General features: G+C 57.3%; 8 protein-coding genes across 8 annotated transcripts; 3 read left to right on the top strand and 5 right to left on the bottom strand.

Annotated features, from left to right (window-relative positions):
- Positions 1-2461: 2461 nt before the first annotated feature.
- TRAVEDRAFT_106379 (uncharacterized protein) lies at positions 2462-2728 on the top strand (the record flags this gene model as incomplete). Its single annotated transcript, XM_008037702.1, has 1 exon — positions 2462-2728. A coding segment is annotated over one exon (267 nt), but the record flags the coding sequence as incomplete, so codon positions are not given.
- A 2172-nt stretch (positions 2729-4900) lies between these two features.
- Positions 4901-6666, top strand: TRAVEDRAFT_63640 (uncharacterized protein; the record flags this gene model as incomplete). Its single annotated transcript, XM_008037701.1, has 3 exons — positions 4901-4930; positions 4988-5174; positions 5246-6666. The coding sequence occupies 3 exons, from the start codon at positions 4901-4903 to the stop codon at positions 6418-6420; spliced, it is 1392 nt and encodes a 463-aa protein (XP_008035892.1). The 3' UTR covers positions 6421-6666.
- Positions 6667-7055: 389 nt separating this feature from the next.
- TRAVEDRAFT_45075 (mitochondrial 54S ribosomal protein YmL39) lies at positions 7056-7342 on the bottom strand (the record flags this gene model as incomplete). The annotated part of the gene is made up of 3 exons (XM_008036923.1): positions 7056-7105; positions 7163-7269; positions 7320-7342. The coding sequence occupies 3 exons, from the start codon at positions 7340-7342 to the stop codon at positions 7056-7058; spliced, it is 180 nt and encodes a 59-aa protein (XP_008035114.1).
- A 1574-nt stretch (positions 7343-8916) lies between these two features.
- Positions 8917-10028, bottom strand: TRAVEDRAFT_27567 (uncharacterized protein). The gene is made up of 6 exons (XM_008036690.1): positions 9924-10028; positions 9848-9859; positions 9495-9787; positions 9341-9436; positions 9200-9286; positions 8917-9138 (listed from the first exon to the last, which is right to left on the bottom strand). Exons 1-6 carry the CDS (start codon positions 10016-10018, stop codon positions 9083-9085), a joined length of 639 nt encoding a protein of 212 aa, XP_008034881.1. The 5' UTR covers positions 10019-10028; the 3' UTR covers positions 8917-9082.
- Positions 10029-12837: 2809 nt separating this feature from the next.
- TRAVEDRAFT_27566 (acid protease) lies at positions 12838-14447 on the bottom strand (the record flags this gene model as incomplete). The annotated part of the gene is made up of 5 exons (XM_008036689.1): positions 12838-13130; positions 13190-13596; positions 13656-13786; positions 13837-14216; positions 14278-14447. The coding sequence occupies 5 exons, from the start codon at positions 14445-14447 to the stop codon at positions 12959-12961; spliced, it is 1260 nt and encodes a 419-aa protein (XP_008034880.1). The 3' UTR covers positions 12838-12958.
- Positions 14448-15333: 886 nt separating this feature from the next.
- TRAVEDRAFT_164110 (HMG-box) lies at positions 15334-16499 on the bottom strand. Its single transcript, XM_008037700.1, has 4 exons — positions 16389-16499; positions 15947-16336; positions 15801-15899; positions 15334-15749 (listed from the first exon to the last, which is right to left on the bottom strand). The coding sequence occupies exons 1-4, from the start codon at positions 16431-16433 to the stop codon at positions 15504-15506; spliced, it is 780 nt and encodes a 259-aa protein (XP_008035891.1). The 5' UTR covers positions 16434-16499; the 3' UTR covers positions 15334-15503.
- Positions 16500-17100: 601 nt separating this feature from the next.
- Positions 17101-20649, top strand: TRAVEDRAFT_70389 (uncharacterized protein; the record flags this gene model as incomplete). The annotated part of the gene is made up of 9 exons (XM_008037699.1): positions 17101-17263; positions 17372-17612; positions 17661-18396; positions 18456-18549; positions 18777-18869; positions 18935-19452; positions 19521-19623; positions 19687-20422; positions 20503-20649. The coding sequence occupies 9 exons, from the start codon at positions 17101-17103 to the stop codon at positions 20555-20557; spliced, it is 2739 nt and encodes a 912-aa protein (XP_008035890.1). The 3' UTR covers positions 20558-20649.
- Positions 20650-20907: 258 nt separating this feature from the next.
- TRAVEDRAFT_63636 (uncharacterized protein) lies at positions 20908-24589 on the bottom strand (the record flags this gene model as incomplete). Its single annotated transcript, XM_008037698.1, has 5 exons — positions 20908-21777; positions 21830-21899; positions 21961-22635; positions 22699-22777; positions 22836-24589. 5 exons carry the CDS (start codon positions 24587-24589, stop codon positions 21287-21289), a joined length of 3069 nt encoding a protein of 1022 aa, XP_008035889.1. The 3' UTR covers positions 20908-21286.
- Between the last annotated feature and the right edge of the window lie 189 nt (positions 24590-24778).

Below are 24778 nucleotides of genomic sequence, written 5' to 3'. Positions count from 1 at the left end.
GATGGTAAACGCCCGGATCATTACATCTGCTTGGAACCAGATTGCGAGGCGCTCATCATCGTCTTGCAATCGTCTTGCAACCTGCGCAATCCTTGCCTGCTTTGCGAGCCAATACCATCCACTCACAACTCGCGCGCTCGATTTTACCGACACTTCGCACAACTGTTGGACGTCCTGTACAGTTCATCGGCGGAGCTTCAATCTCAGTCTCCTAGAGACGGACATCTCGCGCGCCCTTTCCTCTCTCTCTCCACTCATGTCTCTCCACTCTCCCCCTCGACGCCCACTGCCTCTCCCCTCTATCTCGCGGATCTCTCTCTCGTGTACTGCCGGGATGGCATCGCTGCGCTTTGGTCTAGCTGCTCTCCGGACTCGTCTGTCACTAGTGTGCTTGTACTTGGGCTTCTAGCGGGTCCCTACCTGATCGCTTTCCCTGGCAACGTGCTCCTACTCTATCTCAGTCTACTTGAATGCTAGCTGTCTGGACTAGGGGCTTCGTGTCGTCTTTGCTCGCCGTGCTGGCCGTCTTCTCTTGTCACCTCGCTGTCTGCCAAGTGCTCTGGATCAAGCTTCGGTCAAGGCTATGCGGTTCGACGGACTCGCGGTTCTCTGTCTCGCGGTCCTCTCGCTCACGGCTCGCGGCCCTCTTGTCTTGGTGGCTTCGGGACTCCTAGGGCGAATCTAATAGCACGTATATGTAGTAGTAGTGCGCACATGTAATATTACTCGGTTAGATGTCTGTTTTCAGTATTGTTTTATATATTTGATTGTGTTTCCTGTATCTCCCGTGCACAGTACGACGATCCGGATTGCGAAAAGCGGGCGATCTGCTAGCCCATTATACACCTTGCGTGCACGTAGAATATTCAAAGACCTTGGAATGATTGGGGATTTCGCAATTATTGCGGCGGTTGTAAGGGGCTCAACGCGATCGTAGTGGCATTACGACAGATTGCGAACTAACGATCATTGGGTACATTACAACCGATTACAAGTCCATGATAGCTAGATTATATCCCATTGCAAGATCCGGGTCAAATCTGTGATGGACGAGCCTTGCACGACCAGAGTCGGGCGGCTAAATGTGAAGGGTCAACAGTAAGCGCCAAAGATCTGGCTTGCGTGTGGAAAGATCACCCCTCCTGGGGACGTTTTCCGGCGTCTAGCTCACCACTACGCCTGGCTCTACGCTAGAATGGCACGAACGACCACCATGGGCAGCAAAAACAACAGCAAACGGCGCTGGGGACGCCATATATACCTGGGGGGGTGCGCGAGGACGCGAAAACACCCCCCACTTCCCCCCACCACCTCCAAGAGCCGGCGCCATGGCCTCACTCAACTCTCGCATCCACCCCGCACCCTCGCACACTCTCACACACTTTCTGGATAGCTCTGCTTCCGACAGCGTACATGCAGACTACATGTATGGTGTCGATGATGCTTTTTTCCGAATGGACTTAGCCCATCCGGGGCCTGGGCCGTGTCCCGATCTTCAAGGGGACTACTCATCCTATGACCGTCGTCTACACCTCGAGCAGGCGCTGTTGAACGACTGGTACGTCGCGTTATACTCATAGATACCTGTTTTACTCAACTGTATTTTAGCGCGGACGTGCAGCTTATGTCCTCTCTCATGCTTGACGATGCCGCGGCGTACGCCTATGGATCACCAGCGTCTCTTTTGAGCACGCCCCAGCTGGAACCTCTCTCGCAATACGCGTACGACCAGTGGGACGCGAGCTCCCTACCGCCGCCCCTACAGTCAGACTTCGAAACGCGTCAGCACTCTTCCATGAGCGTCGACCCATGGGCGGCCAGAGGTACACTCCCAATCCAGAGCGCCTATTCGACCATTGCGGACGCGCCAGGAGGCTGCCCCACGGACGTGTATGCGCCGGCCTCGCAATCTGTCAGTAACATGGTGTCCTCTCCGCCTTCCTACTACCCTGCCCTTGCTCCCTCATTGTCGGTGTCGTCGCGCGATGCGTTGATGGCCCCAGGCACAATCCCAGTCCATTCGACCATCGCGGACGCGCTCACTTGCTGCCCCGCAAACGTGTATGCGCCGACCTCGCCACCAGGTACAGCCACCACGGTGTTTGGCGGATGCCAGGCGGAATCTACCCCACAGTCTCGCAGGCGCGAAAGCAGGCCCCTCCACCAACAGCCCACCTATTCCTCTTACTACCCCTCTCCTACTCCTTCGTCGTCGGCATCCTCTTCTTACCCTTCACCCTCTCCTTCATCGTCAGGTCCCTCCTCCTACTCTTCCCCCTCTCCTTCATCATCGGCATCCTCACCATTCGCTTCCTCTTCTTACCCTCCCCCCTCTCCTTCATCATCGTCGTCGTCGCGCGATTCGTCAAAGCCAGAGGTTATTTTCACACCCCGCCGGAATACTGCCGTCTCGCCAAACGCGCGCCGCGTCGTCTCCAAAAACCCCCTGAAATGCTCATTTTGCTCGTACGTGGCGCCCAAAGGGCGCCTCCCGGACCTCGCGCGGCACGTCAACACGCACATGCGGAGCAACAACGACGAGAGCTTCAAGTGCTGCGGTGTTCCGCTCGCCGAGGCGAAGGAGCTCGGGGTGCCTACGGAGAGGATGAAAGAGAGGCCGCTCGTGTACCAGGAGATCAAAATGGTGGGCGGGTGCAGGAAGGCGTTCAGTAGGCGGGACGCGCTGTTACGGCATCTGCGCGACAATAAAGGGGTGTGTTTCGGGGATGCACATGCGCCATATTTGCTGGGGAATCAATGAGGCGATTGAATGTCTCTTTTCTTCTTACTATTCTTCTTCTCAAAATGTACGAAATGTAGGATACGTGTTGAGTTTCATACCCGGGACTTTACGACCTCGCTTCTTCGGTCAGGATCTGTACATGTGTAGTTATAGTTTCTGGTCGACCTCTGCCATACAATGTCTTCTATCCCCTCATTCTTCTCCATCTCTCGCGTACATATGTATATGCAATCAATCGCCGTTCCCGGATACCGAGCCAACGTGGGCAACGATGCTCAGTCGCGACTCGCCGGCGTCAAACCTCCGTAGGATGCGGTAACGTGATCGCGTTATACAGCTCCTCGCCGCTCGACGAGCATCCCAAGCTCTCTTCTGAGCAAATAGGTCTGTTCTTCGTAGCAGGCAGGCTATTAATTACACCTTCAGACCCGGAGTACTAAGGGTTTCAGTGTACAATACATGTATATGCACTATTCCGTATGCTCCCGCACATGACACAGGCAGAAGTACTAGCATGGGCAGGAATTCGTGGTCCTCGGGATAAGTACCTGCTCGTGGGCGTCCTCTCGGGGCACTGCACGGGCGGGGAGACCAAGAATACGTTTTCTGAAAATTCTTGTTCTCGTGTTACTGAGACGAGCTCGACCGTGGTCCGGAAGGCGAACGTGTAGCGGGAAGTGAGCATGCCCCCCCTCGCCTGTCGTAACAGCGCTGACCGGTGATGTAACGTCAGTTATAGACGATTGCAAGACGTGGGTCCCCCACGGAATGCGAGGAATTATGCGAAGAAGCGATGCATACAGTTAAGATCCCTTCTCGAGGGCACGGTATAGATACAACGATGTCGGTGATGCACAGAAGATACTCAGCAATGAGAAGGGAATAGGTCATACCAAGCCCGTTCCCTCGATCGACCCTCACACATCGCTTGGTAGCACTCTTGCGTGTGCGTAGGTGGAGCTGGACACCAGTGGAGTTGACGGGCACGTCTTGATGACGGCCAACGAGCGCGTCGGGCCCTCGCCGTCAAGGACGTCACTATACTTCAGGACTTTGACGAGCTGTGATCCCGTTTGTGATCGCGGTAACGACCTTGACATCAATGAAAGATAACACGCGGACCCGGCCTGCTACAAATGGGTCACGACGGAGGGACGTACCAGTTAGAATCGATACCGAAGGAAACGTCGCTGTAGTCAAGCAGAGTGCGGTGAAAATTAGCTCGACGAAGGCCGGAAGAAACATGGGGCGACGGGGGTCGGGGCGATACTTCTAGATCTTTTGTAAGACTGACGACGTGCAATGGCAGTTCCTATACGTATGCACCCTCGCACTGTACAAGCAGCCCAGTGGTTGGTCAACGGCGCGCCAGGGCCGGCAAACTATGGCATCATATGTTAGTAAACATATCATCGACTACACCGACAGCGGTAGACGTAGTCTGTCAACTGGCGGTTGCTTTGCCCGATGGCATGTATGCGAATATGGTGTCGCTCTGCATTACGGTGACATATCACTCAACTGCTAAATGTTGTGAGTTTGCCTTAGCAAGAGATCAAATGTATTTACCCGAGGAGTTATGTCTTCCGCCATGCCTGCTGGCTTCTCCGCTCAGTCCTGCGGAAACGGGCTCCCAAGGTTGACGGCGTCCACGTTACGGGCCAATGCACCTCTCGCATCGCAATTAGGGACAGGGTTTGAGACAAAACGTGAAAGTCACTGCAGGCCAGCACTGGTTTTGCAGTTGAGATGAATGAGAAGACGCGGGGTCGCAGTGTACAAGTAATCTCCGGGAAGAGCAGAGGGGCCACGGCTGCTGAACCTGTGAGAAGACAAGGCTAGAGCTGAGGCACATACATTATATGCACCGAGTTCGTTTGCGCAGGTGTGCAGCACGGTCAAATAGTAGCTCATCGTGGTCCCAAGCAGTGTCGGATCTTCGACAAAGTGGCCTGCAGGTAGTTCGGAGCTCGGACTCTGTAGGTGCATTAGACACTGTCATGGTAAACACATGGCGACACCTTCGAACACGGCAAGGCCGCACGTTTACCGCATGCCTGAGAGTGCACCGATGTACAGGATGAGTCTAAAGACACAGCCAAGCCGACGGGGAAGAGGATCTCAGAGACGAGCTCGACAGCCTGGACAACGGTCAAGATGGATTTGTGGACCGTTTTGGGCTACAAGGTAAGCTATCCCCAGCTTTCTCACGATAATTACAATTCTGAGTTGACATTGCCATAGCAAACGCCCCTGCGGAGTGCGAACTGGGTGTACCTTTTCGTGCTGAACGTGTGGAATTACCTGAAAACCCTCCTCATTGCCTACCACGACGAGCAGCCCCCGTGCCCGGCGCCGAGACGTCTCCCCAACACCGCACCAAGCCAACCCAAGCCATCCATGGCGTCCATCGTTGCGCAGGAGTCCAGCGGTGAGTGCGTTTCCGAGGGAGCGGGTCCGGCCTATTAATTGTCTTGAACGGATTTTGCGTTTCCGCCGCAGATTTGCGTCTGGCGCTGCCAGTCGAGAAAGTGTCTCCTTCTCCTTTCCCCTCGCCAGGTTCGCCATTCTACCCGCCGCCGCGTCTTGGCGCACACGAGTTCGCATCGCGCCCATCGTCCTCCTCGTCGACCAAGAGTATCGCGCGGGGCGTGAACGACATGGCACTTACGAACGGAGAGTCGACGCCTACGACCGCCTCGATACCACAGCCTGCCCTTTCAGTGGGCACGAGCCTCCCTTCACCCGCAACACCCACCCCAAACAACGCCTTCCAGCTGAAGACACCGACCACACAAATCACCGTGCCAGATCCACCGTCCGACGCTGACTCAGCCCCGGTCCCGCTCGTCGCATCCGCTCTCACGAGCCAGAACCGCGATTCCCTCACCTCCTCCCGCCCTGCACCACCAAGCCCAGCCGCCTCGCGACGCACGTCCGCTGCACTCTCCCGCCACTCCTCGACAGTGCGCTCAAACCGTCAGTCAAAGTCTTCCCTCCTGCAGACCGCACACGAGCCCGAGGCGTCCTCGTCCTCCACGACGACCGTAACGCCGACTGCGCAGCCGAAGCGCTGCTCCCTGCTCTTCAAGATCCGCGACTTCGCGTACGACCCCGCCGACGATCGCCATTTCGGACGCGGCCCGGACGTCCCGCGAGCGAACCGACCCCGCCAGCGCTGGTCGACGTACTCGACCGCGTCTTCTTCCTCGGCAGCGTCTTCCCGCGCAGATGGAGATGACGAGGACACGGGCGAGGACGCGCGGGGAAGCTGGGGCGCCTACCGCTGGAACACCCTGAGCACGCACTTCAGCTGGGGAGAGGGTCAGGGCCCGGCAGACGCTGCCGAAGCACCGTCAAAGACGGACTTCGAGCGCAACTTTGATGTGTCCTCGCCCACGGACGAGTCGGGGAACCCGTACCAGGAAGAGGAGTTCGAAGACGCGTACGAGGGAGAAGGGGAGGGCGACGCGGACGACGGGCCCTTAGCACCCGGGCTATATCGCGCGTTGTACGCGTTTGAGCCGGAGGGCACGGCGGAGATGGCGTTGGAGGAGGAACAGATCGTGCACGTCCTCGGACGGGGCGGCGGAGTGGGCTGGGCGATCGTCGAAAGAGAGGGCAGCGGGCACGCGCTCGTGCCCGAAAGTTATCTGGAGCTCATGGAGGCGGACTGAGGGGCAGAAGCGGTGAGCACCATGTTGTTATACCTATAAGTTTGTGTACTTGGACCGCGCGGGCGTGGCGACTGTACCACCATCACCCCTCCGCCCGCTCGTCCGCTCCCGCCTTTTATGCGTTCTGCTGTTGTTGTTGGTACCCCGCTTCTGCTTCCGCATCATGCATCACGATCATGACCGCACGTCCCATTGTAATTACCTGGTAGATGTTCCTCGAGCACATATCTATGCTGTTCATACCCCCGTTTCGCCAGACAAGACGCATCTCTGATATTCCATCTGGGCGTCGCATTCTGTCTGATATCGACGGTGGGGAAGTGCTGATAGAACACCGAGTTTCGCCGGATTATCAGGTGCAGACCTGGCCCACAGAGTTTCCGAGACCTTGCGACGAAAGCATGATGCAAATGGCACGCTAAGAAGTGTCAGAAGAGGGTGCACCACGCGGGCATCGTAACTCGTCTTGCCAAGAGTCTGAGCTTCGTGGAACAGGCAGACGGAGTTCAAAGTAGGAGAAGTTCGGTGCAGGGGAGGTTCAGGCGTGCAGTGCGATGGAATTAGAGCTGGCAGAGAGCTGGACAGTATGGTGCATGACATGGAAGAACGCAGGTGGTGAGCGAGACAGGAGTGCACTACTTCTTTGACGTCTTCTTGCTCTCCACAAACAGCACACGGTTCTTCACTGTGTATGAGGGCCGTCAACGAGTGTACAGACTAAATGAAACACATCCTGACGCACCTCGTGGATCGTACTTCACCGCTGCCAACCTGGGGCCGATGCGCAACCTCTGCGCCGTGTAAAAGTACCCCGTCTGCGCCGTAGAGATCAAGCGGACGATGATCGTCCTGCATACCCTGGTGAGTAAGGGAGACACGGAGACACAGGTTGCACGTACCGCGCCTTTGCCTTGACAGCCATGGCCAACAAATGTCGAGGTTTCTGCTTGCTCCAGGAAACGCTCACGATTGGTCAGTGTGTGCTGTGACATGCTGCCACGTGGGTGTGTCACGGACGCTATACTTACTCACAGCATAGGCGCTTCTCAAGCAGGCAGCTCGCGCTGCACACGCGTAAATATTGCGTTCACCCCGGAACAATAATAAGTCTTGTAGCGCCGACAAGCGGCATCACCCGCTACCTCTGTGCGTGTATGGCAGTTCTTATGGAACGGGACGGGGGCGGCGAATTCAAATTCTGGCTATAGTACAAGGAAGCGAAGCTATCCAACGTCCGTTTGTGTGTGACATCCCACAGAGAGAAAAGGCGTCCCCCACGATCACCACGGGGACGGTATATAGCTCCTCGGGGAGGAAAAAGTCTTCGAAGATGCACATGCCATCGCAGTACATGTGCGTATTTGCGTATTTTCGAGACGCCATGTCACAACATGGCTGTAATGAGTCTGTCTTCGGCGGGCTCGATCCTCGACGTCGACGTCGAAAAGGTCGAAGACGTTTACAAGTGATCCACCATTTCCGAAGAAGCGGCCCTGCCACGGACAGACATGCCACTCGCGCATGCAGTTTTGTTCCCAAGGGAGGCGGGGAGCTGGTGACAGATTGGCGTAGTCACGCCGACCTGTAGGCTCCGTGCGAACATCGAAACGGAAGTCACGAAGCTGGCGTTGTACAGAATGTAGCAGTGGTTCGGTTCCAAATGGTGCTTCACCTAGCAAATGTCTCCTCACCGTGAGTGCAGGGTATGCGCATGCGAAGGCATACAGCAAAACCCAGTTGATGAGCGCAGTCGTCGGCGAATTGGCGATAGGTTCGAGGGGGAATAATGTGATGCTCGAGCAACACGGCACGACAGGATTGCAGGCTGTCGCCCAATCGCGCCCTAAAAGGACGTCGTAGGAGCGCAGAGAGCCCACTCGGATTGACATCGAGCACGACAGCCACCCATCAGGGGTAGGTAGATCTATAGGCCCCGAGTGGTGAGTGTGATTATTGATAGTTCCACCGTACCGGAAGAGACAGTTCGATGTATGGCATGAGAGAGCGCGAAGAATGTAGACACCACAGAGCGTGCCGCTGAGTCGTCGAAGCAAATAGACGCGAGGACTGCAGCACAGTTGCCGGTGAACACACGCGGCATGATGGATATAGAGAGAGGAGAGGACGATGGGGCAAACAGAAAGCGTGCAGAGGAATGAACAACAGCAGCCTCGGGCCCTCGGCGGTCCGGGCCATAATCCACGTGATCCTGCACGTGAAATGAAAATTCTTGCGGGGCGCCCTATAACAATGCTGGCTTGGAAGACCCACTACCTTGAAGGTAGCGGGAATATTATAACAATGCTGGCTTGGAAGACCCACTACCTTGAAGGTAGCGGGAATATTGGCCGCGAGCACTTACTTAGTCAGACAGCACAAGATATATAATATCTTGTAGGCCAGTCATCATATCCTGTCCATGCTTATATGTAATATTACATGCTTACTAGCACAGCGTACTTCATGGCTCTACCGAAGCATGTTCACCTCTCAACTCGGGAGCTTTCAGTAAGCCATGGTATCATCCAGAGAAGAAATACAACGTGTATCTACTGTACAACGCGGCACTAGAGGATAAGGCAGCAATAGTGGCGAACTTGATAATCACCGAAACGTCCGACTCGAAGGCACCGAAAGAGGCTCCAATGGGGATAGTGGGCAACTACCAGTCACCACCGCCGCCGTCATCATTCCCCTGGTCGAAGCCCTGATCATAACCTTCACAGAAGAAAGAAGCACATTAGCATGCCGCCGCGCAGGGGAAACGTAGTGGACTCACCCTGATCGTACGCCTCCTCACGCTCATGGTCCTCATGGTCCTCGAACGCATCCATGAGCAGAGCACCGCCGACCAGACCCGCACCACCTGACACGAGATATCAGCACATAGCTTACGGACGCGTCTGTCCGTGTATCGCACCTGCCAGCAGTGCGGTGCCCATTCCCGGACCGGACTTCTTCGGCGGCGCTTGCTGAGCGTACCCCTGGGGCTGAGGCGTACTCGATCCGAACCAGCCTGACAGATGACCTATCAGCTTCGCACTCACACGACGAACTGTATTCAGCGGACTCACCCCTGTTCTCTTGCGGGGGTGCACCGCCGTACGGCGGGTAGCCACCCTGCGGCGGCGGGCTCCCGTAGTAGCCGCCTTGCGGGGGCGGGGATTGCGCCCACTGCTGGGGAGGGGGCTGGCCGTAGCCCTGGTTGTAGCCGCCCTGCGGGGGGTACGGGCTGTATCCGCGGTTCTCTGGGGGTGGAGGGCCGGGCGGAGGCGCGAATGGGGATGGCTGCGGCGTGGGAGGCGCAGGTCCCAGCGGGTGGACCCACGACGAGCGCGGCGGGTTCTCCGAGGTGTTCACGTAGAACCTGCTCAGGCGTTGCGATGAGATGGGGTGCCGACCTCGATAGGACTAACGAGAGACGTACCAAGTCTTGTAGCTGGGGTGATTGGTGCGTGCCGTTAGCAACTCAGCCACAATCGCAACGGGTGCAGCAGACGTACCTGGCATCCCACTGCTCAATCCAGCCCGGAGGCAGAGGCCGTCTGTCGGGGTTGATCGGGGGACCGTTAGAGCTGTAGGGCGGGGGCTGGGACATCGATGGGGGGAAGTGATAAGTCGGGCGAAGGTGGTCGAACGGATGGACGCGGGCCCGTTATATAGGGCTCGGCAGAAAGCTGGCCGTGGGCTCCGGGGTCTGCCCGGCAGTGTAAGCAATCGCCATAATCGCGCCCAGCCCGAGCTCAGCCTCGGACTGCGGCGCGGGTGTCTGCGTATCATTGTCATATGTGGTCATTGTATGTCGAACGGTGGACGCGAAGGCAGCTTTTGTCCATCTGGATGGACAGTGGCGTGGTCACCGCCTCGCTTTGCTATTGCTGGTTTCACGGCGCTTGTCGCGGGGCCTGACGCGCGAATTTCGCGCCGCGCGCCCGTTTGGAGGGTGTCGACGCGGATCGTCGATAGCTCGCTCATACCTCCATGTAATTCGGTATTTCTTTCAGATTCTGAGTCTCCTTATCAGTGCGGAGGGCACGGTACAAAATTCGGCGCGATATTCGAAGTTTAAGCGAACTCCTCCACGATCCCCTTCCCCAGAGCAGAACGAAGATTGCCCGCCAAGATCCCATTCAATACAGCTGTAATTTTGTTATATGGGCTATAAAACAGTCTACAGAGGGCACAGACCTCAAAAACAGCGCGCAGATGGGGAATACTAGTAGCATCCCCGCCTGTTCTAGCTCGCCTCACCTCTACTCAGCTATATCTTCTAGAAGAGCTTCGTTCTGACCCTTCCACACAGATGGATGTAGCTAGGCTCATTAAAGGTGGTAAGAAATCGCGAAACAGACTTTCCCAGCGTCACGGAGATCTTTGAATACGTACGTTGAGGTCTACTCGTGTGCGATGACGTGGCACTCGTATTGCTCTGCTACACCCCCCAATATCGGCGCTGACGTCGATAATGGAACGTACATGTAAGGAAGATACACAGGGGGGTATACAGAAGATATAGACATCCCCAATGTGGGAGCAATACCATACTTGTTCACCCCCTCAAACCGGGTGAACAGACGATCACGTACTTCCGAATAATCACAACCAAACTACATTCATGCCCTCCGTACACATCGATAGCGTCTGTTAAAGCACATTCCAGCCAGAGAAAGGGACGATGTCGCTCGTTGTGCTGGTTCTGCTTGAAGACAGGTGCCCGAGGAAGCCTTTACTCGACCTTCCTATTTCGCGCTAATTTTTGTACCGTGCCCTCCGCGGCGATCAGGAGACCCAGAATCCGAAAGAAATATTGAATTTCATGGAGAATTGAGCGAGCTATCGACGATCCGCGTCGACATCCTCCAGACGAGCGCGCGGCGCGAAATTCGCGCATCAGGCCCCGCGACAAGCGCCGTGAAACCAGCAATAAGATATACGTGGGCTATGCAGCATGCTGGAGCCCCGCTGATTCGACAGCACCGTGCGGGACGCTCTCGGGATAACCATATAAAGCGATATCCTTAGTCAGAGCACATACACGTAGCAGAGAGCAATGCATACATATGTGGTGTGTCAACGAGCAAGAGGTATACGGAATAGAAGCGGTGCGCGAAGCATAGACGGCGGCAGAAGCGCGCAAACGTCATCTTTCCGACCATCCGCCGTGTGCCTTTTCTTGTACAGATCTGCTCCCGCTTCTGTTCGATGGTTGAAAGCAACCAAACATATGATGAGTGACGACCAAAACAGTGAAAGTGATTCTCACTGAGACAAACGACTCCCACTCATGCAGATCGGGATATCCCGAGTGTACAGCCGCCAACCACATCGCACGACGCAGACGAGTTCGTGTGCCAGTACACCCTTTCACCGTACCGGGCATATTCGCATGTTCTCTGATAAATCATTTAATATCACGGTGATGACTGAAAAAATGCCACCACGTTATTTCGCCATGCGCCATGCTTCGAAAATACAAAGAACATTGTGTACTGTGTGGAACATCGTGAATACATGCTTGCGACATTGAAAACACCACATGTGTTCAGCATGTGTTCACGATATTCTGATCACATACACAGTTCTCACGAAGATTTCACTATGTCATCGAAAAGAGCATGGCTATGTGCCCGCGGTGTTTGGTACGGGCCCTGCAGTCGCGGACTCTCACAGGGTGGGGCTCAAGATATTCTGGGCAGGAAAGTGTAAAGGAGTCGTAAGGGAAAGTCGTAAGGGAAATATGAATACCGTTACATTTGCATACTGAGCTTACTGAAAGGACATTGCGGAGTGATTGTAGGATCATCAAGCCTAGAGCTTCGTTGACACAGTATTTGTTCGATGGCCTTTACAATACTCACAGTGAGCTGCTGTGGAGGTATTAATATTATTTTGACATATTCTTAACAGTTTTCGCACCGAATCTCCTGAACGCCGCCCTGTGTCTGTGTGGGCTTGATATAAGCCGTTCAACATGATCACCATCTGGACGCGGTCGTCCGAGGTCCGACAAGCATGCCAGGTTGGCCGGGATCGGCTCCTCGCGATGAGGAAGACCGTCTTGTGGTCAATGCGTGGCGCGCCACACGTGCTGGAGGGCTCGCGCGACGAGCTCGAAGAACGAAAGTTTGCATGCGCGGGGCTGCTGCTCTGCGAGGCAGAGCACCCAGTCTTCATCCTCAGCGACGAGCGCGAAATAATACATCATGATGGTGGGCCGTCCGGCAAATAACGCGTCGCGCGACCTGCTCATATGGCTCCTCGGCATAGTGACTCTCATTGTTGCCACTCACTCTCAGTGGAAGTCGTTGGTCTCAGTGAGAGTCATTCTCACAGATCTGGCATATCATCATCCGCCGCGTGCCTTTTTAGTACACATCTGCCATGCAGCCGCTTCTGTTCGACGATTGAGAGCAACGAAAACATATCATGATGGTGATTGCATTTAGAACTACACGACACATGCTTGCGGTCTATGGCGGGGGACGGGGTATCGTCCAGTCTTGTAAATACATGATACACAAGAAATGCAGCAAACCAATCAAGCGAGGGTGGCGAAACCGACGGTGTCGTCGTCGAAGGAGAACACGGTGTAGACGTTCTTCATGAAGCTGTCGCCGAGCAGCCATACGTTGCTCCCGAGGCCGATGTCCTGGCCTGCGAGCGCGCCGACACACTTGCCCGAGCCCGTGGTGGTCTCACCCAGGCTGAAGCTGCAGCGGAATGGACATCAACGCGAGTCCTTCGTTGAGAGGAGAAAGAGGATACTCACTTGTCGGCCGTGATGGCCCACTTCTTCCCGCCCCAGCTGAAGGAGACGGAGGGCGCCGACTTGCACGGGAACGAGTAGTAGCCGTTCTCGGAGTCGAACACGGCGGAGCCGCTGACCTTGCTGTAGAAGGTCTTGATGGCGGCGGGAGGGCCGTACATGATCGTGGTGCCGCTGTCGATGATGGTCTCGAAGCCGGAGTTGGCGGTCGTCGAGCCGACGAACGCCTTCGCGCCGGTGATCTGCCAGAAGCCGGTCGAGGTGTCGACGGAGTGGGGCTCGATCGAACCCGTGTAGAGCTTGCTGTTCGCGCCGCCGAGGTAAAGCTCAGAGCCGGTGGAGGCGAGCTTGAAACCGAAGGAGCCCTTCGAGACCGAGTCCTGCGACATGGCGGTGTTGAAGAAGGGGTTCTAGGAGGACACGGCATCGTCAGCGGCTATGCGTTAACGTGCGCAAGAATGGCATTTACCTGGTTGAGGTTGGAGATGGCGGGGTACGCGAGACCCAGGAGGCCATCGATAGGGTCGTCGGCGAAGGAGCTCGAGAGGGTGGTCACGGGCGAGAAGTACTGCTTCGTAACCGTCACACCAGCGACAGTGACTATTTGTGGTGTCAGTATGGCGATGCTGGGCATGAACCGCGATGCTTACCAGAGTCGGTGTAAACGGGGCCGGAAACAGTCGAGCCATCGCCGTACTCGATGGAGAAGGAGCCGCTCTTCTTCGTGCCGGTCGACGAAGAAGACGCGGTGTACTTCTTCTTCGAGGAGCAAGTCGAGCTCTTGCAAGAAGACGAGGGGATCCACAGGTCGGAGGAGCCGGTGTCGAAGTCGATCAAGAACTTCTGAGCGGGGGTGCCGATGGAGATCGTGCCGGCCCACTCGGTGTCCTCGTCCTCATCCGTGAGCGCCTCCTTCTGACGCTTGGAGAGGCTCGCCGGGACGACCGCGAGGGGCTTGATCTCGGCGCCCTCCTTGAAGACGTGACGTCCGACGTTCTTCTCCAAGTTGATCAGGTTCGCGCGGTGCTTGCTAGATAGGGGGTAGAGAGTAAGCACCCGCATGAATGGCACGAGACACAATGGACGCTCACTTCTTGGTCTGGATGGTCGACAGGATGGCCTTCTCGTGGTTGAAGGTGCCGTCAGCGTTCGTAAGGGAGGAACGCTTCGCGAAGGGGACGGCGATGCCGGTGTCCTGGAGAGGACTCGCGACAGCCATAAGGGCGAGGGCGACGGTGACGAGGGAGGCTTTGCAGAACATGGCGAACGTGTGAGGAGGGGGTGCGACGAAAGACCAGTGAAGGGCTTCGAGGAGTTCAGGAGGGGAGGACCTGATGAAATTGAAGGTGGGGAAGCCCCGGCTTTATAGTGCTGGGAGGCCGCCCTAGACAGAGGTCCGACAACAGCAAGGCAACAGTCAACTGCAGAAGCCATGCGGCGGACGTAGAAAGATGATAGGACCGAACACCTTCTCCACGAGGATAGCGTCTAAGGATAGATCGCTAATGGAGGTAGTTTGAAGCCGCGATGAACGTTTGCATGGCGAGGCAGCGCCTCGATCATCTACCGCTCACGACGCGTCGACGACCATGCGGTCAACGCGTAGCTGAACGACGCAGTGGTGCTTCGGTCGCCATATGCGCGTGCGGCGCTGTATGGCGACGGCTGATCTGGATGGAGTTCTGTCAGTTGAGGTGCACAGCGTCCTGTTGTGGATGCAGAAGGCGCGCAGATCAGCACCGTCAGATTACCGGCGCAAGTCCTCTTCCGCTACCACCACCTCCGCCGCCACGAGGACCCGCACGGGGACTTGCATTAACCTACTCAAGCTCGAGGGGACGCACTTCCTGCCACCTTCCGCCCGGAGATCTTCGAACCGGCCAATGTACGCCGCATCACTGGCGCACCCTCGACTCGGAGTGGCAACTCAGTTCAGCATGCTACTGCATGTGGCGCACCGAGCATGCATGCCTGAGCGATATCGGTTGTCATTCCGCCCCGAGCGCACCACATGATGGACATGATAGACATGCAGATGTTGCATTGTCACTTGGTGTTCGAGGAGTGATCAACGTTCAACGCCCACGGCACATGTAAGCATCGCGTTCTAGTAAGCACCAGGTAAGCTCGCTATCATCATGTTGTACCGGGAAACAGGAATTTTGATCAAGCGCACCTCAGTGCCATAACTCGTAATTATGAACAAGCAGCACTACTATCTTATGAACAAGTTCGAAAGGGTCATCAAGCCACGCCCAGCATCAAGAACGAGGGACATATCCGCGTAAGCAAACATACAAGCAGCGCCGAAGCCCCTTTACGCCTTCGCTTTCTTATGCTTCTTCTCCTTCTTCGGTGTGGCCTCGTCTTTTGCGGGGGCTACAGCGACCTCCCGTTTCGACTTCTTGGGCGGAGGAATCGCGGACTCATCGACATCCGAGCTGGAGTCGTCCTCGCTGTCGTCCTCGCCTGAGGTATCATCGGAGGACGACGGGGTCGCCGCGACAGGGGGAGGCACGGGGGCCTTGATGGGGGCCACAATCGGCACCGGGGCTATCTGCATCTATTTGACGTGAGTGCACGCACACATCGGATGGTTAATGGTGTAGCTCACTGGAATACCCGACGGCTCACCAGCCTTGCCGGTAGACTCGTAAACGGCCTTCTCCGCGAGCCATCGGTCCTTCTCAGACCTGTTACGCGCTTCGTACGCCTGCGAAGAGTTAGAATCTACGCGAAACATGACGACATTGCACTTACCTCCTTCTGCTCCTGCGGCATCTCGGACCACAGCTTGGCAATGTGGCTCAGGAGCTCATTGTTGCGCATCTCGGGGTTCTTCTTCCTGAGCTCACTACGGACGTCGTTCTGGAAGAGGATGTACGACGACGCAGGCCGCTTCGGCGCGTTGGGATCCTTAATCTTCTTGGCCCGCTTCTTGGCCTCATTGTCATCCCCGCGCGCCTTGCGCTTCTTGCCATCGTCGTGAGCCACCGGCATAGGGACCATGGTCATGGGGAACTGGCCGTTCGCGCCGAGGGGCGGGAAGGGCTGGGGGTTGGAACCATAGTTGAGCGTGTGCACGAACGCGTCTGCGATGGCCGCGCACTCGCGCATGTTGTGGGCGAGCGCGTTGAGGCTGCCCACGAGCTACATCGAAGATAGGGTGAGGGGAGGACGACAGCGTTGAGCGACGACGAACCTGCATCTTGTGATACTCCAGCTGTGCCGCATTGTCGGAAGCCATGGCCGCTTTGTTTTGACGAAGTTGAAGTGTTGTTGGATTTTGAAAGACGTAGACGCGACGCGACGCGACGGTTTACGGGATGTGTAAGAAGGGGCTGAAAGGGGGGTAAGGGAGCGGTTGAAAACTTTGTTGTCGTTGTAGATGAAGAGGTGATAGCTAGCGTTGTACTTGTTTGGTTGAATTGTCAACTTGTCTCGTTACAAGCTCGATTAGTCCGAGGTTTCAAACGTTATCGAACGGTTTCTATTGCGCGTCTATTGTTTTTCCATTCGTATGCCACGGCTGCCGGGGCAATTGTTCGCCCCTTCTGGCTACCAAGAGGGCGATTTGGGACTAGACAAAAATCTATCGCTCATCGGACCTCTTGGACATCAATATGCGATGCTCAGAAGAATAGTCTGGGCGGCGTGGGGGCCAGGGCCATGAATTGCGGTGTCCTTGGGGGCGCGGTAGCGTGAGAAGGCTGTCCGTATTTGGACATAAGGGGAGTAGAAAGCGGAGACTGAAAGGGAGACTCGGCCAACCCTCTGACCACCATCACGAACGGCGAGCTGAACGAACAGCGAGCTGCAGCTAAGGCCTGGCAAGGTGACCTCTGACGGTTGACGAACGTGCAGTAATTGCCTAAGTGCCCGCTTTGCAAAAAGAATCGTCGCGTTACCTGCAGATGGACTATAACAATGCGTGGCTACAGCCTCAACCAATCCCCGACCTGCAGACCGCCTCCGTCCATGACGAGCGGTCTGTGGGCTCAAATGACTGGAAGGACACGGTTGCGAGCGTGCAGGGCGGTGGCTTGAACGACCTATTGCCATTGGGCGACATTCAGGGTGAGCACGAGCAATTTGGGACAGACGCCGGCCACAGCGACGCGTTGCGGGCCAGCGCACGTCCTCTCTAGCAAACAGCGACCAGGGCTCATTCCATCTTTGCCACAGGCCACCACACCCCCACACCCCCACTGAGCTCATCCAACAACTATCCGCTTTTCCTCAGCACCTCCCCATCCTACCAGTATTCCAACCAGTGGATCCCCCCACCGCCCCAACTCCCACTCTCGAGCTATTCCTCTCTCAATGGCGCGACAAGCACGTCCTCCCATTCACAACAACACTCGCAGAGCCAGAACCAGGGCCAGGGATTGTCACAGCCGCAGGGATCTTCTCCGATGGTCATAGAGTGCGTTCCGCCCCCTCCCTCATCTCAATCACCTAACCCTTGCCGCAGTCCCTCCCTCACGACTATGAATGGCTCGTCCTCCAGCCCTCCTCAACAGTACCAGCAGCCCGCATACCTCTCGCACCAGAACCATCCCCGCATGCAATATCAGTATTCGATGACATCCATGAACTCGCCATTTGTCCTCTCCGGCCCCTCCCATTACCAACAACAGACACAGCAGCAGCAGCAACACGCCATGCAGCTCCCCCGACACTCTCACTCCCCCCCACAGCCGCAACAGCAGGGCACTTTGTCGCCTTTTGTGCTCCACTCCCCCAATTCTGGCTACTACGGTGGTATCTCACCTTCTTCGTTCTACGGGCAAGTAGCACAGCCTGTTGCGGGACCCTCTTCTGCTACCTCCTCCGCGTCACCAGCGCCGTCGCACTCGGCTCCTGCCCCTACCCCGCCTCCCGCTCCTCCTGCGAACAAAGTTTCGCCAGAGCAACGACGAGCGACGCTTATCGCCGACGTGAAACCGCTCATACAGTCGAATTCGTTCACAGGTGGTGGCGCGGTTTCGCAGCTTGTGAACATTCTTGACGACTTTGGCATGGACGTTGTCGATCCTCAAGTCCGTCTCGACGTCCTCACTAAGATTAGAGACAATGCTGGCAACCACTATTTCCGCGCTTGGGTCGACAACCCGACCGCTATGGAGATCGTACGGGAGTGGTTGAAGCTGGCGTTCGTAGGCCGAGATGACCAACAAATGGTCGAGACGATCATGCCGCTTCTGCAGGTGAGTCTCGATCGGGAACGTCAATGGCGTAGAGGCAATTCCTGATTCACTTGATGCAGATCATCGACCGCTTACCCTTCACTGTGGAGAAGTTGAAGGATTCAAAGCTGGGCAAACTAATCATGAAGCTGATCAAAGACTCTCCTACTCCGGGTGAGTTAAAAATTTCGTTGTTCAGACATACAGAGCGTCCACCGTGCGACGGGCGTCGCGAGTGCTACTTCAACAACCCCGCGAATGCGGGTGAACCGATCACGCATCGACTCTGTAGAACAGCTGCTTTGCCTGACACTGCTTCGCCTGACACTACTCCCGTCGTCGTTAAATACATGTATCTAACTACTGTCCCTCTCCATCCATATCCGTCGAAAACAAATCAGCTATCAAGGACATGGCAGCGAACCTGGAAAGCAAATGGCGACGAATGCTCATGCAGCAGGTCCCCGGCAAAGCCGAAAGCGAAGATGGAGAGGGTGAGTCATGTCAGTCCGCTGCGCTGCGCCGCCGACGGGAATTGACGCGAGGAACGCTGTGGCAGATACAAAGGGCAAGAAGCGACGAGCGGACTCGCTATCCAAGTCCGCGCCACCCGTGAAGAAGGCCGCCATCCCTGTTGCAGGCTCGTCGACACCCAAGGCCGTCGCGGTGAAGAAGGAGGCGAAGCCCGTCGTGAAGGACGCCAAATCGGACTCGTCGTTCTTCTCCAAGCCGAAGGTGACGAAGAAGGAGCTGCCCAACTTCAAGAAGGGTCCGCCCAGCGCCCCCACCGCGACGGCACCCCCTAAGAAGGCGCCGGAATCGAACATAGCGCAGCCGTCCTCGGTCAATGGCTTCCAGGAGGTCCTGAAGTCATGGGCGTCGAGTGCGGGCCCGTCGACTCCTACACCACCACCCGCTGCGCCAGGGCCATCGACGGCGCCAGCTGCGGGGCCGTCAGGGGCTCCAGGAGGGCCTTCTCTGGGCAAGAGGAAGAAGTCGGTAACGTGGGCACCGGACGCTCAACTAGAGCAGATCAAGCTCATCGACCGTGCGGTGTATGACGATGACGGCGCAACTGTTAGCGTTTTCCATCTGCATCGCGATATGTACTATATATTGATGTCGATCCGCACGTCGTTACACAGGGCTCGCTCCAAACACATAATCTGCGCGACCTCGATCGAGACGAAGGAGCCGCGCTGCACAACCATCTGTTTGAAGAGCAAATGGAGTGGACCGAGCTACAACGTGAGCACGCGATCCGCCGTTTTGGGTTCAGTCGTGGGCTAATGCTGCTTCCCGAATCCCCAGCCCTCGAGATGCCCCCGGAGATTGATTTCCCGCCACGAGGCAGCCAGAGCCAGGAGCGGGACGCTCAGGAGGAGCGCGAGCAGACTGCCCTCGTCGCGTCGTACGCGTCCCCCGCGCAGATACCAGACAGCCCGGCCGAGCCGCCAGCACAGATGCCCGAGGAGCAGGTGGACGAGGGCGTGCGGCTCATGCTGACCGGGACTGATGTCGATGCGATATTCTGGAGCGACGGTGCGCCTGCGCTCGTCGACACGCTGCACCCGTCGACGTCCGTAGCAGATCTCGTCGGGCAACTTGCTGCTGCGGCGCCCGCGTTCGCGCCCGATGTCACAATGGGCGATGCCCCGAGCATGCTGTCTGCGACGGCCTTCAACCCCGAACAACTTCAGCTGCTGGTGCAGCAGGCGCAGGCGCTGTCGCAGAACGGGCTGCTGAGCGGACTGGGTGGGCCGCCCCCGCCGACGGCCCCGCCGGGGGTCGGGGTCGATCAGGGGGGGTGGGGGAGCCAACAATACACAGATTTCGACCGAGGATATCACGAATCGAACGGCCTCGGCCGGGGCGCCGCCGAGCCCAACCGGCGGTGGGGAGAGGACGGCTGGAACGACCGGAACGGGCCCCGGGGGCGGGGCCGGGGAGGCCCGCCGATGCGGGGGAGGGGCCGGGGCGGCGGCGGCAACGGCGACGGATTTAGAAATACAAAGCGAAAACCATGCAGTTTCTTTCAGGCAGGAAGGCGAGCATTGCAATTCCGCCACATTGGATGTCCGAAAAGGGAAAGCTGATCACACCCCTCCTTTGCTTCTCTGCCCACAGATGCCGATACGGAGATCAGTGCGACTTCAGCCACGAGCCGCTCAACTACAACTAGCGACCGCCCGCGCACCCCGCTCCTTGTGTATTTTACCATAATACTTGCTTGTCGATGTCGAAGGTCGTGTTGCACACGTACCTATGTTCTTGCCATATCCATCCCCCTTGGCGCGATCTGCACAGCGAGCAGGCGGCGTAGGCGTGCGGACTGACACCATCTACCTGGCCCAAGACGTAATCAATAGGTACCGACGTCGCCATTGGTCAATGTCCCGGGCCCGCAATCTGAGTTCGCAGCAGCAGACTCAATTGTGTGGACCATCCACACATCTGGACATGATGCATGACAAGGCAAACGCTGGTCATCGGGCGCACGGACGCAGGATCGCAGCAACGAGGGCGATAGATGAGATTAATATACACTACAGGACAATGGATAAATAGGAAGGTGATAAGACAACAGGTACCCGTCAGCCCGGTCCTCGCGAAAGAGAAAGATGGTCCTCCGCACGACCCGGATGTAGTACTAAGATACAAATCTACGTATATGCTATGCTGGTAAAATATCGATTGAGCGATGATTGCAACGAGATCCACAGAACAGATAACAGGTAGGAGGGAAGACAGACGCAAACGCACACGCAGACGTATACGGGGGATTGGGGAGAAGTGGGGGCTAGCAGGACGTAGGACGACGAGATGGCACAGACGGGTGGAACAGCAGCGGATAGCGGAGGAGCCAAGAGAGACGCATAAAGCAAGTGAGACTGCGCGGAAGCGGCCGGGCTCATGAACCTTGTGTCCGCCCGCGTTTTCGCGCCGCCCTTTTCGCCGGCTGCCCCTCCGCATTCGCCGTGGTCGGCGAGTCGTCTCCGGCGCGGCCGCCCGTAGGCTGCTTCCGCTTCAACGACGCGTTGGCCATCGACGGCGTCGTCGGCCCTCCAGGCGTAGGTGCCGAAGCGGGGGTAGATGCTGATGCGGCGGGAGTGGAGCCCGACGCCTGCGACGCTTGAGGCGTGCCTTGGCCCGCCTTGCCATCCGTGCCGTCAGATTGAGAGGCGTTCTGGGATTGCACGCCGCTCGACGGGCCTTGTGAGGGCCCTGCGACAGCATTGGGAGGGTGGTTTGTGAACATGGTTGGTGCGCCGTTGATCCCGTTGATCCCGTGCCCGTCGAACGAAGATGAGCCTTCGATGTGATAGGGAAGCCCAGTCATTGGCACTCCACGGTTGTTAGCGTGCGCTGCTCGCAGCTTGTCCGCGAACCTAGCCAATGCATCTGCACGGCCGTCAGCAACGCGTAAGCGGCGACGGTGTAAATTAGCACATACCGACTGGCCCCAGGCTGGTGTCTTTTGAAAACTGTATAAGCTCTGACATCTGCGCGACACTCTCCGCAAGCTACATCGAACATTCTTCTATCAGCGACCCAACAAATGAAAAGTACAGCAAAGACGCTTACTTCCAAGCACCGCATCGTAGCCTGTGGTATCCCAAAGGCGTTGATAGGCTCCGCGGGGACGACCGCGTGCTCGATGGTATATTTCGCCTCTTCGAACCGGCCCGCATCCTCGTGAGGACCGATCGCGCCACCGGGGGAAGGCGGGATTGGTCTTGGCGACTCCGCTATTCGATCACCGATGATGGATTCCACTGCGACGTACTTGTCATGGAAGAACGCATCGAACTGCAGTCGCTCCAGTTTCAACGTATACGCGGAAACAGCGCCTGACGGAGAAGGCTGCCCTGGGTGGAGTGTGGGTTGGACGACAACGTCCGCGGTGAGTGGCCCACGAAGGGTGATGCTGTATCCGTTCTGGTATCGGAACGTCCAGGACGCGTTGGCGCACTCAACGAGTGAATGCTGCTGGTTAATGAGCCGCTCTCGCGCGCCGTCGATGGTGATCGTCATGGACTTGACTCCTGATTGGCTCGTGACGAGGAAGAAGCGAGGAAGGATAGGGTAACCGATCTCTGTTTTCTCCTGTGAGCATTCGCGTTGAGTCAGACCAGTTGCTTCCGTACCGAAAGGCTTCGCCTCGATTTGCTGATTGTCTTTCCACAAAGTGAGCTTCATCGTAGCCTTCTCCGTGAAGAAGGTCGAGACGATACCGTCCCAGTACGACTGCTTGAGTCTCTATCGGCACGCATGCAAAGATTCAGCGAGATGGATCAAGGCTACGAGGGAACGACTACTCACGTCCTTGTGGACCGTTCCCAAGGTACCACTCAACTGCAGTATTCGGCATACAGATTGTCCAAATCCAACTGGGTATATGCTGAGGATGCACGAACGATTAGGTTTGCGCGCGTTCATTACATAACAGAGAAGCTTACGAAGTAGCTCGCGCGGTTGTGGTAGGCGTTGGCGCGGGCGCGGGTGGGGGTGCAGGTGCAGGTGCCGTGGCTGGGGCCGGGGCCGGGGCTGGGGCCGGGGCGGGAGGAGCGGCTTGAGACGCCGGATTAGTCTCCGGAACCGGTCTCTGCTGACTCGCGGATGGTGGGCGGGCGGACGGCTGGGGGGCTGCACGGGGGGCTGCAGCGGCGTTGGCTGATGGCGGCCGCGGGGCGATCTGCGTGGGATGCGTAGAGGGCGGAGCGCTTGCAGGCTGCTGCACTTGTTGATGCGTAGGCCCTTGAGGACTTTGCCCAGGTCCTGGAGGCATACGCCCTTGTGAATTGAGGACTCCGTTCATCGGCAAGGGGGTATGAGTAGCGCGGGGAGTCCTCGACGAACCGGGGGGTATCGGGGACTGTCGATGGAGCACCTGAGGCTGCGACTGTGGTCGCTGCATCAGCCCTGGAGGTGGTTGCATTGGCCCAGCCAGTCTGTCAGCCTGCCGGGGGGATTGTTGTGGCGGGGGATGGGGCGGTTGTGATTGTGGGATCGGGAAGGGGTTACGAGGACTATGTTGAGATGGAGGACGCTGTGGCACGTTCATCGGTGGTTGACCCATCGCGTACGAACCGACGGGGAAGTTTTCTACCCCAGAGTTCATCTTGTCGAGAGCTTGGGCTGGGGTGATAAGACCCTGCGTAGTAGGGTTTCCGCGCTGCGACATGTCGCCACCGAGGTTGGGAGGTGTCGGCGACGCGTTGAAGTTCACGTTGAACTGGGGGTTGTTGGGTATCTGCGGTATACCGTGGATGGTAGGCGGTCGGATCGGCTGATTCTGGAAGTTCATGAACATCGGGTTCTCCGATGCCATTTGGCGACCCGCGGGAGTTTGCGAGGCAAGCTGGGGCTGCTGTTGACCTCCGATATGGGGTGAGGGTTGATGCTGTGGCTGGTGTTGTAACGACATGGGATTCGAATACCCGCCGTGCGGCAACTGCTGGTGTATCTGTTGTTGCATCCCGTGTTGCGACATCGACGTCGGCATAAGCGCTTGTCCCGACGCGGTCCGCGCGTGTGGCATCGAGCCCGTCGCCTGCAGATGTGCCGGCCTGTTCATCGGAAGCCCCATCTCCGAAGGGATACCACCCCCCTGCGCTTGCAGCTGAGCCTGTTGTTGTTGTCGCAACTGGAGCATCTGGTGTTGCTGCTGCTGCTGCTGAGAGGCCGTCATAGGGGTACGCGCCATCCCTCCACCCATCATCCCAGGTTGCATCCCGTGCTGCATCCCAGGCTGCATCCCAGGCTGCATTCCAGGCTGTATCCCAAGGTGCGCACCGTTTGGATTCATCGGCTGAGACTGAACGCGTCGTATGATGTTCCCTCCGGGGAACGAAGACATGTTCTGCAGCTGACCGGACCCGAGACCACCCATATGAGAAGGTCCACCGCTGCCACCGGGAGCGTTGAGGCTCGACGGCGCGGGACCGCCGGGGTGTGGAGCCATGAACATCCCTGGTCGCCGACCGGGCGGGGCTTGCTGCATGTTGAGCGGGTAACCGGCGTTGGAGGCGCCAGGCTGACCACCCATGAGTCCGAGTGAGGGATTACCACCCTGATTGTTTTGGAAGGGGCCCATGTTGTGGGGGGGCGACTGCTGGCCTGGCTGCGACTGAGGGAAGAATGGCTGGTTGATGATGCTCTGGTGCATGTTGGGGACGCCTTGGCGAAGCATGTCGGGGTGCTGCACGTTCATCGCGGACGACAGAAGACGACGAGATGGGGGATGAGAGCTTCACCGACGCGAGGATGTGTTGTCGCATGCAGGACGGAAAAGGCAAGTTGCGAGTATACGATCGGAGGGCGCAGAGGTGATAACGCGAAGATTGTCAAGGAGGCCGGGGATGGCCTTGAGGTAAGGACGTCGAGGACGTCGAGGGCGACG

The sequence above is a fragment of the Trametes versicolor genome (assembly GCF_000271585.1).
Source record: "Trametes versicolor FP-101664 SS1 unplaced genomic scaffold TRAVEscaffold_3, whole genome shotgun sequence".
In the NCBI taxonomy this organism is placed as follows: domain Eukaryota; kingdom Fungi; phylum Basidiomycota; class Agaricomycetes; order Polyporales; family Polyporaceae; genus Trametes; species Trametes versicolor.
Note: the sequence above shows the minus strand (reverse complement) of the source record. Positions and strands in the feature narration are given on the sequence as shown.

Excerpts from the sequence above, each read along its gene's own strand:
- TRAVEDRAFT_164110 (XM_008037700.1), bottom strand. The coding sequence starts at position 16,433 with ATGGCTTCCGACAATGCGGCACAGCTGGAGTATCACAAGATGCAG. Across the intron at positions 16,337-16,388 it reads TGGAGTATCACAAGATGCAG|CTCGTGGGCAGCCTCAACGC; the intron begins GTTCGTCGTCGC and ends TCTTCGATGTAG. Across the intron at positions 15,750-15,800 it reads GTGAGCCGTCGGGTATTCCA|ATGCAGATAGCCCCGGTGCC; the intron begins GTGAGCTACACC and ends CACGTCAAATAG.
- TRAVEDRAFT_27567 (XM_008036690.1), bottom strand. The coding sequence starts at position 10,018 with ATGTCCCAGCCCCCGCCCTACAGCTCTAACGGTCCCCCGATCAACCCC. Across the intron at positions 9,437-9,494 it reads ACCCCCGCAAGAGAACAGGG|GCTGGTTCGGATCGAGTACG; the intron begins GTGAGTCCGCTG and ends GTCATCTGTCAG. Across the intron at positions 9,287-9,340 it reads GGGCACCGCACTGCTGGCAG|GTGGTGCGGGTCTGGTCGGC; the intron begins GTGCGATACACG and ends ATCTCGTGTCAG.